A 12,394-nucleotide genomic window follows, 5' to 3' on the forward strand; every position below is an offset into this window, starting at 1 on the left:
AGATTCTCATAAAAAAAACCTATGGTATAACCTCATTATAAGAGGAACAATGAACTTACTTCAGCAAAACACCTTGTAACTGTTCTTATATGAGGGTTTTGATTAGGGGTTCTCCATCTGTAATATCTAACTTTTTAGGCCAATTTCTCTATTCTTTATATTTCAGCAACCCATTATTCTCTATTCTAATTTGTTGCCTATTTTTCTCTCTTCTTTATATTTGTAGCCCTTATTCTGCACTTATTGCTCATTATTCTCTATTCTGAAAATCCCGTCCAGAACCTCTTATATTGTCTCATAAAGAGTAAAAATATATTACCACTTTGCATTACAAGGATTGGTGTACTACTTTTACAATTATTTATTTTTCCAATATATTTTAGGTGTACTTCTACTATGCGGAGCTTTCATTGGACTGTTGAGTTCACTGTGTCAGAACAAAGACAATCATAACAAAGAAATTTCCTTCGATTTTGAAATAGATATAAAACTAACTGAAAAAGAGCAAATGTTAAATAAAAAATGAATATATCTGTCACCTGTATCCTTTAATTTGTATTTAGAAACACGTGCATACATTCAACTGTGGTCTTATCAAGGATGTAAGTTCTAGTTGCGATTTCGAACGCGTTGATGATCTTTAGGTAACTAGCGCTCGCTTCAGTTGCGTAAGGTAGTGATTTCGAACCTAACTCGAAAAAACAGAACACTTTTAAATAAATATGTGCTGCTTCTCCGCTCAACATGCTGTTTGAAAGAAAAGAGACAAAGACAAGTTGGTTCAGATGCAGAATAATGTGTCAGCGTAAGGCGAATGTTGACTTGTAAGCTTTAAATTAGCATGTTAACAATCAGCTCATCGTATTTGTAGAGTTCTAATGAGGTTAAACTCATTTTACCTCTCATAAAATTGTCATCGTCTTGAATATGCATGTAGTATTTACTACTAGCAAATAACCAGCTATAAATCTACCAATCAGGCTGTCCTTTCGGTTTTACAATTTTTATTTTAAACTTGAATTACACATCGTTTTGAAATAACGTTGACAATTTCGGAATACAATTATTGAGTAATACACTGGGTTTTAATGTTCGTTATTTATTTGAAAATGAAAAGGGTGATAAAAAATCTGTCAAAAAAACTTCGGATAATTAAACTTTCAATTTCCAATAGGAAAGAGTGAAGAGTGGCAAAGTACAATGTTGGCTTTAATAAGATAATGAAATTTCGATGGAATTCACAAACACAATGTATTCCACTTTTTATGCCTTTTATTGTTGTTATCGCTTGGTATGAAGCAATGAATTAAACGGACTGCATATAAAAAATCAGTATACTAAGAAGCAAGTCTAATATAAGTCCTTTTGTCTGGCTTTCATTTGGTGCTATTAGATCGGTACTTTTTGTGCTTTGTGTCGATCTGATAAGTTAAGCCCTTTCCAACTGATTTGGCGTGGGTTGCTCTCATCAATATTTGATTTTGTTAATGATTTTATCTAAATCAGGCCGTTGATTTCCTCGTTTGAATAATCTTTTAATTTTTTCATATCGGTAACGTTTAGAGCTAACTATATTATACGGGTTGGGTTTACTTATTAAATCCACGTCATTTCGTCTCTTGTGGATAGTTTTCCCATCGGAAATCAAACCACACTTTAAAACTATTTGCATATATATTCCACAGTTGAATGTTATCGAATAGCTTCAAGACTGTAATTCGGTATATCGATAAAAATCATCATAAAAGAACAGTGTATAAAGTGTGCGAATCCTGAAATACCATTTTACTGTACCCGTTATGAATTTCTAGTGTAGAATGATAAATAAACAGACGACAAATTCGTGATTATTGAATAAAATAAGAAATAATATATAATGTATTATACTCTTTTTATAAATTCATGATATAGGTATTAGATGCGGACGGGTTTTCATCGCGCCTACAGCCAATAAGGTGTAAAATTGATACACAAATAGATAAATATTAAGAATAGTTCACGAACAGAGCGTGCAAGAGATTGAAAAGCATCAGTTAAGTTTCATTTGCAGAAAAATGTACCTTTTAATATAATTATTAATGTTGTATAACTAAAAACAGGTTTTATTATTCAGCTTGTTGATATTGAATTAAATTCCACTATGCTGTTTTCGTTATGCGATTCATGTTTACTGTCGTATAGTGATACAATACTTTCATTTTCACTGTAGGGGCGATTCATTTCTATTGTACATGCGATGCATTTTCACAGAAGGAAATTAATTAATTTTCATCATATAAAGTCTTAATTCGGCTGACTCTCTAACAAATTATGAAGTAAGAATGGTTGATATATATGCATACTTTGTGAGTGAAAGTCCGAGGTAATATATCAATAAATACCGTAAAAGTAGCATTTATTGCTAATATAGTCAATTCTATTCTCTAATAATTTGTCCAGATCCAGCTCTATATGTAGGATAAACTTTATCCTTTCCTATGACACGCCATCATTAAATACATATATCTTGGACAGTTAAGCCAATCCACGTCATTGAAAAAGCAGAGTTTTAGGTTTCGGTCTAAATCTACATCACATACTAATAAAACGTCATTAAAGCTATTTTTGTAATGCTTGTAGTCTAAAGGTGTGGTTGGCTTTCTTGCTTTGTTTGTATAAATGTTTGCTTAAGCATTGTAGCCTATGTATTACTGGTAAGTTATGAAGTCAGGGATTTCGTTACCACAAATTACTTAAAACCTTTACTAAATTCTTCCATACAATGTAGATATAAAGATTTGGTTTTGAAGTTTGGTTGTACCTGTTGAAAACTTATTTCAAACGAGATAGCACATCCTCATCTTTACGGAGATTTTGTTTACCGTGCCAGGAAATTTAGAAACGATCCTGGTAAACTTATCGATTCTTTAAATAAACTTATTCTAAAACGTTACCAATTCAACACTGTAATTAGATCTTTGAATATTGTTTTTATTTGTATAAATATTGATTTTGTTATCAGTAAATTAAAAGCAAACAAAATATTATTGTTATATACATATGCACTTTCATGGATCTACAACCTGTCGATACCTGTATCTTGGCATTGCACAAGGTCATGTTTTTCTCTGACTTTATGACGTCTTTACACTAAATCCATTGAATGTTGGATGTGTACTGATTGATAATTTAGTCGTAGATGCATGATTTTTTTTATTAGTTGTTATTGGCTTTGAACTAGCTGTCAGTAACTGCGAGTACTCTCAGATCTGTACTTAGTGTCTTTTTGTTGTTGGGATGTACAAGTACCCGGCCACGTCCAATCTGTGCTTTTGTTAGATGTATATCTATTTATAGCCATCTGATGAGTTAAGCCTTTTTCAACTGATTTTTATAGTTCGTTCTTATGTTGTACTGTTACACCACTGTCCCAGGTTTAATGTTTAATATGTATGTGCCTATCCCAAGTCAGGAGCCTGTAATTCAGTGGTTGTCGTTTGTTGCTGTGTTACATATTTGTTTTTCGTTCTTTTTTTGTACATTGATTAGGCCGTTAGTTTTCTCGTTTGAATTGTTTTACATTTGTCATTTTAGGGCCTTTTATAGCTAACTATTCGGTATGGGCTTTGCTCATTGTTGAAGACCGTACGGTGACCTATATTGTTAATTTCTGTGTCATTTGGTCTCTTGTGAAGAGTTGTCTCATTGGCAATCATAACACATCTTCTTTTTTATAAGCAAACATTTATACAAACAAAGCAAGAAAACCAACCACACCTTTAAACTGCAAGCATTAGGAAAATAGCTCTAATGGATGCATCTTAGATAACAAAAAGCATTCACAAAACGATCTTCATTTCACGATTGAAAGAGTTGTAACGTTTTCATCTCGCACAGACAATTGCCTTACATTTGACGCTTGGATGACTGGATAATTGATATTTCTCATGCCATTGTGTAAACATCTTTTACAGTAAAGAAAGTTCGAGCAACAATCGAGTCACCTTAATTTAAGTTTGAATTTCTTATAAATCGTTGTTACAAATAAGCAAATAAGTAATTGTAAGAATACAAGGACAATCATATTGAATATAGTTTATTGTGATATGTTTAAATGATTCTATACCACGGAGTATAACCGCCGTACAGTTGATTCCGGACGTTAATCGCTGCATCGCGAAGCGATGTTGGTAGATAGACAATCCTAATATTTTCACCAAAGACTAATTGACGTACTTTTCAGTTAAGTATGCAATGTTTATGAAAACAAAGTTTACTGCTCCTTACAGCATTGTATATTATTTATCTTACCTCGTATACTTTTCTAGGAATATGATTGGTTAAAAGCGTCAGCGTGGAGACCGTGTATATTTCATATTAGGTTTGTAGGGAGGCGGGGCTTATTTCAATACACGGTTAGTAGTGGAGTTACGTCTCTTTATATAGTAAACATGGCGTCGACGAGAGGTTCGAAACGATTTGCAAGCACAACAAATCAAGAAATTGATGCCAAAAGATTAAATGTGAATGCCGATAATACCCTGAAAGCAAATAGAAAGTGTGCAAATATACTCCGGGAATATCTGCAGGAGAAAGAACAAGATTATGACTTTGAAAAATTTGATTGTGTGCGGCTGAATGAGACTTTGTGTAATTTTTATGTTGATCTACGTAAAGCGGATGGTGAGCGATACAAAGCATCGTCACTGGAGTCCATCAGGCATGGCATTAACAGATACCTTAAGGCTCCTCCGCACAGTAAAACGTTCGATAGTGTGAAGGATTCTACATTTAATGACAGTAACGCAAACTTTAAAGCCGTGTTGGCAGAATTGAAACGTTTTGGACTAGGTTACATTGAACATTTTCCCGTTATTAATGAAGTGGATCGTCAAACACTGTATACATCCATGTATCTTCACCTACAACACCAACTGGCCTGGCAAATAAAGTTCAATTTGATGTCAGACTTTATTTTTGCAGACGAGGTATAGAAAATATGCAGCCTATGACAAAATCTACGTTCACAATTAAAACTGACAATAAAACAGGACTTAAATATGTAACTAAGGCAAGAGATGAGCTAACAAAGAACCATAGAGAATCAGATAAGGAGCTTGTCTCTGGAGTAATGCCAGAATCACCAGGTGAGTGTATAATAATAAAAAAGGGGGGATATCATTAGACAATCAAAAGGACGAAAAAGATAATAGAACGTTACACCGTACTAATTGTGTATTAAAAATACAGGACGCTTACTAACTTCATATCAAATATACAACATCGCCACACGGACATTAATAATTATTAAGCAATGATATTCCTGAAAATATAAAACTAAAAACAACAAGTGGTAACCAATAGTTATCAAAGGTACCAATATGATTATCTAATTATAGAGTGAGTCAGGAGCCTGTTATTCATTGTTTGTCGTTGATTGCTGTATATTATACATATATTTCTCATTTGAATAAATTTATATGTGTCATTTTGGGACCTTTTATAGGTATGATATATATCAATGTAAATACAAGAAATACATAGTATCTACGTCTTCGTTCTTGATGTTAAACCTTAATATACTTAAATGATTTCTCTATATTTCAGGATCTGTGTATTGTCCTGTTGCCTCATACGAGAACTATATTCGTAGATTACTTCCATCAAATGATCGTTTATGGCAGAAACCATTGGATAGTTTTTCTAAAGAAGCTGATGTTTGGTATTGTAATTTGCCACTGGGAGAAAAAAAACTAAGTACATTCAAGTCAGAACTCAGTAAGAAGTGTAAGTTGTCTGTTGTTTATACCAATCACTCAATACGAGCAACTGGAGCAACAGTTTTATCACAAAACATGTATGGATCTGCGCAAATAATGGCAGTCACTGGACATAAGTCCGTACAGTCACTCACAACTTACCAGCGTGTTGATACTGACGAGAAAATAAAAATGGGTAAAACTAAATCTGACAATCTTGTGCAAAGAGCAGTTATTGCTTCCAACAATACATGCCATAGTTCCAATAGTGAGTCGTTTATGGAACAAATACAGGATATTGACATTGGGGATATTTTAGGAGACTTTGATGACAACGGGCCGAAACCCATCCAATACAGGCAAACAACCACATGTATGCAGTCGACAAAACCTCAGAGTCAAATCTTCTTTGGCAATGTAACTGTTATACATAACCTGACCATCAACAAGTAGTTGTGATGAAAACATGACATTTGTGATGTTGACATTATCATTTATTTTCAATTTTGTACACAAAAAATGTGTTGGATGTTGACTTTGGCACTATTTGTCCTTTAAATGTATTGAACATTTTGTTTTAATTAATATTGTTATATCAAGGTTATTGATATTAAATTGTTCTTGTACTGTTCGTTGTGCAAAAGCCTATCAATATGGTAGAAATATGTATGAAACGGCATGACAAATTTTCAAAGCTTTTTTAAGCGAGTACTAAAACTTTTCAAGGAAAATTCGCAATAAAAATACGTTATATTCATGGATGTTCTACTCCAGTATATTTTCGGATCCATGACATAACCCTGGCTTTCGTGTGAGCTTGACCTTTGACCTCTAGATCAAAATACTGGATTTCTTAGAAACTGGATTGCAATCAGGCACTCCCGATGAGTGGGCTTCTCTAGTTCCAGTAAGTTCTGTTTTACGTCAAACAAATACAAAATTTGGGTTGGATTAATCTTCAATATGAAATGCTAGAAATGTCAAATAGTTTTAGTAGTTTCAAATGCTTGATAACAAAAAATAAAAGATAGGCAGCTAATTTTGTTCTCGATGTTTTACTAACGAACGGTACAGAACTATGACGAAAACAACACACAACGTCCGGAATCAACCATACGTACGTTGTACCCGTGTATATTCAAGTAAGCATCTACGACAAGCTTGCATTTCAAATTGTAAATATCATCAATATCAAAGTCATTAAAAGACTATTTTGAGTTGCTGAATCGCATTCAGGAATCAATATTATGGAATCAGCTGCTTTAATTACATGTTTTGGACATTAATCCTGTTATTATACATTAAAAAGTTATATTCTACTATAATTGTGTTAAAACATACTTTCAAATCAATTATTTTGTATTTTCCAAAAGAAAACAAACGCAATTTTCCCCATCATTCTTTATTCTATAATAGATATACTTGCATACGACAGTAAAAAAGAACTAACTGGATTCGCACTTTACATACACTGAAAGAATAGAAAAGAAGGTGGTCAAGTATTGTGGCTGAATCGTAAAAGATCTGGTATCTGATCGTGAATGCAGTTAAGAACATTTTTTTTCGAAACGGTATTTGGAAGGCCATATAATTTACCTCCATTTAGGATAGACTCTTTGAATTTTAAAGAGTCGAAATAAGATGAACGGATCATATAAACCCGAAGGCAAATATAATACAAGCCCAAACGAAAAAATATAAATAAGTCTAAATTGAAAACAACGTTCAAACCTATGCTTGCGTTGTATAAAAACCCCGATTTTTATACGTGTGCATGCAAAACAAATTTCTTGGTAGAGGGGTCTAAATACAGCACAAACAACATTTTCCAAAAGACCTAAAAAAGTGAAAAAGTAAATTTAAACAAAACGCATTTGACTACTAGGTCGAACCACGGATGTTCTTAAACCCTGCTGACTGCCATTGGCGATTGCAAGATGTAACAAAATGGATCTTTATTTAATTTATTAATTTAATACCAAACAGAAAACAATAAACTTGCGGAAAAATTTGTACACCATATCCGGATTTCGACAATTAATGTCTCTTCAGTGATGTCAAGAATCGAAACGGTATTAGGAAGGCCATATAATTTACCTCAATTTAGGATAGACTCTTTGAATTTTAAAGAGTCGAAATAGGATGAACGGATCATATAAACCCGAAGGCAAATATAATACAAGCCCAAACGAAAAAATATAAATAAGTCTAAATTGAAAACAACGTTCAAACCTATGCTTGCGCTGGATAAAAACCGCAATTTTTATACGTGTGCATGCAAAACAAATTTCTTGGTAGAGGGGTCTAAATACAGCACAAACAACATTTTCCAAAAGAATATATATATATATTGTTTCTTTAAGTTCTATAAAATTTACAAATATATATATCTGCGTGCCTCCATTCTGGTAGGCCCTGTGTTCAATCTGTAAAAACAGATTTTAGGCTATCCAAATCGTAACCATTTAAACTTAGTCTTAGTTTTTTCTGCAAACAAACTTACATGTAGCAGCATGATATCCTGGTCATCTTCACAAGATTGGATTATTATTTCCGATGACAAGAATCTGGAAAATATCATAGATATGGTCTCTATAATCCTCGTTGTGGTTGGTTCTGAATTTTAATACACTCTGTTGGATTTATTGAACTTTTTGTATCACTGTCATTCCTTTGACGTTTGCTGGGCTTTGACGATCCTTATTTTTCTTTAGTACTGGTTTCGTTATTCCCCTTTCACCACAGCGTTTTTGTAATGCTCGGCTGAGTTACCACCAATATTGAAGAATTTTCCATGTTTCAGTTTTTTCACAGAATCAACCAGCTGTGATTTAAGCGGTTTATTTTTGTCATAATTGCTTGCTTTCCTGATGTTTCTGGTATACAAACGTATTCTTATTCCAGAGTGATTTCCCAGTGCTTTTTATTCTTATTGATTTGTTGTAATTTGATACAGCCTTATTGCATGCATTGTGCCTAATCTTTTCTGTTGCTGTTGTGTCTCCCTCTATATTTTTGTAGATTGTATTTTTCCCATTTTGTTCACACAATGACTGATTTTGGTTTGTTGGCTTTCCTAACTAATTTTCTGTTGATTGTGGCTCTGACAGGTACATGGTCAGATCAGTTTTCTGGTACAATACCTAAGATCTGTGCATTTTGTGTTACTTCTTTATTTGTTGAGAAAAATAAAGTCAATCTGACTAAGAAGATTTCCCGTTATGATGGAAAAATATTTCTTTCTCTGTGTAATTTAAGTTTAGTTCCAATAAATTTTCTACCATGAATATCTTTCTTTTTTTTGACAATGATAAATCATTTACTAGTCTATTAAAAAAAAGTATAAAAATAAAATAATAAAAGGTCACATGAGTCCGGATTAAATGAGGTCGAATTATTCACTTGCAAGTAAATAATTCATCAGCGATGTTTATTAGCTTATTTGACAAAATTGAACCAAACTGTCTACTAAAAGCGAATTATTATTTGACTATTTTATTCCAATAATGATTGAACCCAAAAAAACATATTTTTATTATATCTCGTAGCTAATGCCCCTTTAGTAAAAGATTGATAACTTTCAGGAGAAGCACATTTTTATCAATTCAATCCAAATTGGTTTTTTTTTTCAAAGAATGTAGGACATCAGATCATACGTTTGTTCTTAAATAAAATTGAGAATGGAAATGGGGAATGTGTCAAAGAGACAACAACCCGACCATAGAGCAGACAACAGCTGAAGGCCACCAATGGGTCTTCAATGCAGCGAGAAACTCCCGCACCCGGAGGCGTCCTTCAACTGACCCCTAAACAAATAAGTATACTAGTTCAGTGATAATTGACGTCATACTAAACTCCAAATTATACACAGGAAACTAAAATTAAAAATGATACAAGACTAGCAAAGGCCAGAGGCTCCTGACTTGGGACCGGCGCAAAAATGCGGCGGGGTTAAACATGTTTTTTGAGATCACAACCCTCTCCCTATACCTCTAGCCAATGTAGAAAAAACAAACGCACAACAGTACGCACAGTAAAACTCAGTATATGAGAAGTCCGAGTCCGATGTCAGAATAGGTAACAAAAGAAAATAAGCAAAATGACAATAATACATAAATAACAACAGACTACTAGCAGTTACTGACATGCCAGCTCCAGACCTCAATTAAACTGATTGAAAGATTATGTCTTCATCATATGAATATCAGGCAAGGGGTTTAGTATTATACCGTCATAAAATATATGAGAAGAACATAACCCGTGTCATGCCAACAACTGGTTTTATAATAAATGTGTTAATTCCGATGCAAAGACCCTATAGGTGAATCAATATTAAAGCCAAAATATGCAATCTTTAATGACCTGACAACAGTATCGTAACTATATCCCTTCTTAATAAGTCTGTTTAAAGGTTTTGTTAGCTTTTGAGGTAAGCCCTTATAGATAAGTATTTCTCAAAACATTTGTAGATTTTCAAAAGGCGTTCGACACAGTTATACATACTGCTATATATATAAAACTCATGAAAGCGAATGTTAGTGGGTTATTTCACAATTTGCTCAAAGACATGTATACTAAATCAACATAATATTATATTGATGGTAAATTGAGGTAAAATATTTAAAGAAATAAATTTTAATATTTCATATAAAACTAAGTGAATCTTCCATGTAATTGTAGAAAATAACTTTTCTTGTATAAAAGTTTTTGTATAAAAAGATATAATTAGAGTGTCTATAATGTTATGCAACTTTTGGTATATAAGTATGTGATGTGAAATTCTTCCTATTTGATTTAACTTGACACTTAGAATATAAATAAGGTTCGGCAGCTTAAACTCTTAGAAGTATTTCCTTTAGCAAATATATCTATTCTTTTCTATTGTTCACCTAGCATTCTATCTAATGATGACTTCAGTATGTATACTAAAGAAATTTATCCTGTTGAACTTACTATAAATAAAGTTAGTACTAACAATGACCACTGTCCTTTCCTCGATCTTGATATCTATATCATTAACGGGAAGCTTAATACAAAACTTTATGATAAAAGAGATGATTTTTCATTTCCTATCGTTAATTATCCATTTTTAGATGGTGACGTTCCCTTGTCACCATCATATGGTGTTTATATATCTCAACTTGTACGATTCGCTCGTGTATGTAACAACGTATTAGATTTTAGCGAGGGAAATTTATGTATTACTGAAAAATTATTGCATCAGGGTTTTCGATATCATAAACTAGTCAAAACATTTACTAAATTTTATCATCGGAATAAAGACATCATTCGTAAATATAACTCAACATGCAGACATCTTATACGTTCGGGTATTTCACATCCAATCTTTTATGGTAATATTCTTTACAAAGCACAAAAATGTCGGTATTCACCTCAAAAGCTAATAAAACCTTTAAACAGACTTATTAAGAAGGGATATAGTTACGATACTGTTGTCACGTCATTAAAGATTGCATATGTTGGCTTTAATATTGATTCACTTATAGGGTCTTTGCATCGAAATTAAACACATTTGTTTTAAAACCAGTTGTTGGCATGACACGGGTTATGTTCTTCTCATATATTTTGTGACGGTATAATACTAAACCCCTAACAGGAGGGATTGTGCCTGATATTCATATGATGAAGACATAATCTTTCAATCAGTTTAATTGAGGTCTGGAGCTGGCATGTCAGTAACTGCTAGTAGTCTGTTGTTATTTATGTATTATTGTCATTTTGTTTATTTTCTTTTAATTCCTATTCAGACATCGGACTCGGACTTCTCTTATACTGAGTTTTACTGTGCGTACTGTTGTGCGTTTGTTTTTTCTGCATTGGCTAGTGGTATAGGGAGAGGGTTGAGATCTCAAAAAAAATGTTTAACCCCGCCGCATTTTTGCGCCGGTCCCAAGTCAGGAGCCTCTGGCCTTTGCTAGTCTTGTATCATTTTTAATTTTAGTTTCCTGTGTATAATTTGGAGTTTAGTATGACGTCCATTATCACTGGACTAGTATACATATTTGTTTAGGGACCAGCTGAAGGACGCCTCCGGGTGCGGGAGTTTCTCGCTGCATTGAAGACCCATTGGTGGCCTTCGGCTGTTGTCTGCTCTATGGTCGGGTTGTTGTCTCTTTGACACATTTTCCATTTCCATTCTCAATTTTATCTAACCAATTAATCGGATTTCCCCTAATGGTCGTAAAAACTATGTATTAAGTAATTTAAAATAGTAACCCCAAATTATGTAAAAGTGTAAATTAGATAAGAGAGATCTAACCAATAGAAACTGTTCTCATAAAATTAATTATTCTAAAAGGCATTTTGATGGGTGAATAAAACAAGTCCAATCAGCACGTGTTCTTAGGGTATAAAATATGAAACCCTAAGGGACCAAACATTACTCTTACGGTTGGACTCGAAATAAACATATATAGACATCTTTGTTTTATTCACCAGGTTCGTAAACTTATAATTTTTGTTTAATGAAAAATAAAACGTAACCTTATTAATCTTTTAATGTAACAATTTTATAACAGAAAACTTTCTTTATTAAAGTTACCATAAATATCATGATAAACTATTTCAATTAATTAATAAAGTATTTTGATATTGTTAATTCAAGTTCATTTTAAGAATCAAACTCTTTTATTTCT

General features: G+C 32.9%; 1 protein-coding gene across 6 annotated transcripts in view; it reads left to right on the top strand.

The window, feature by feature from the left end:
* LOC127739174 (monocarboxylate transporter 12-like) overlaps positions 1–12,394 on the top strand; it is a 104,060-nt gene that overhangs the window by 9,995 nt on the left and 81,671 nt on the right. For 2 of the 6 annotated variants that reach the window (XM_052250776.1, XM_052250779.1), the window contains one exon: positions 384–536. The exons of the other annotated variants lie outside the window; for them this stretch is intronic. In XM_052250776.1, coding sequence (XP_052106736.1) covers positions 384–526 — 143 coding nt within the window. In that variant the 3' untranslated portion in view covers positions 527–536. Of the gene's footprint in view, positions 1–383; positions 537–12,394 lie in introns of those variants that run through there. 6 annotated transcript variants of the gene reach the window in all.

Source organism: Mytilus californianus, unplaced genomic scaffold, assembly GCF_021869535.1.
Source record: "Mytilus californianus isolate M0D057914Y unplaced genomic scaffold, xbMytCali1.0.p SCAF_4, whole genome shotgun sequence".
Lineage (NCBI taxonomy): Eukaryota > Metazoa > Mollusca > Bivalvia > Mytilida > Mytilidae > Mytilus > Mytilus californianus.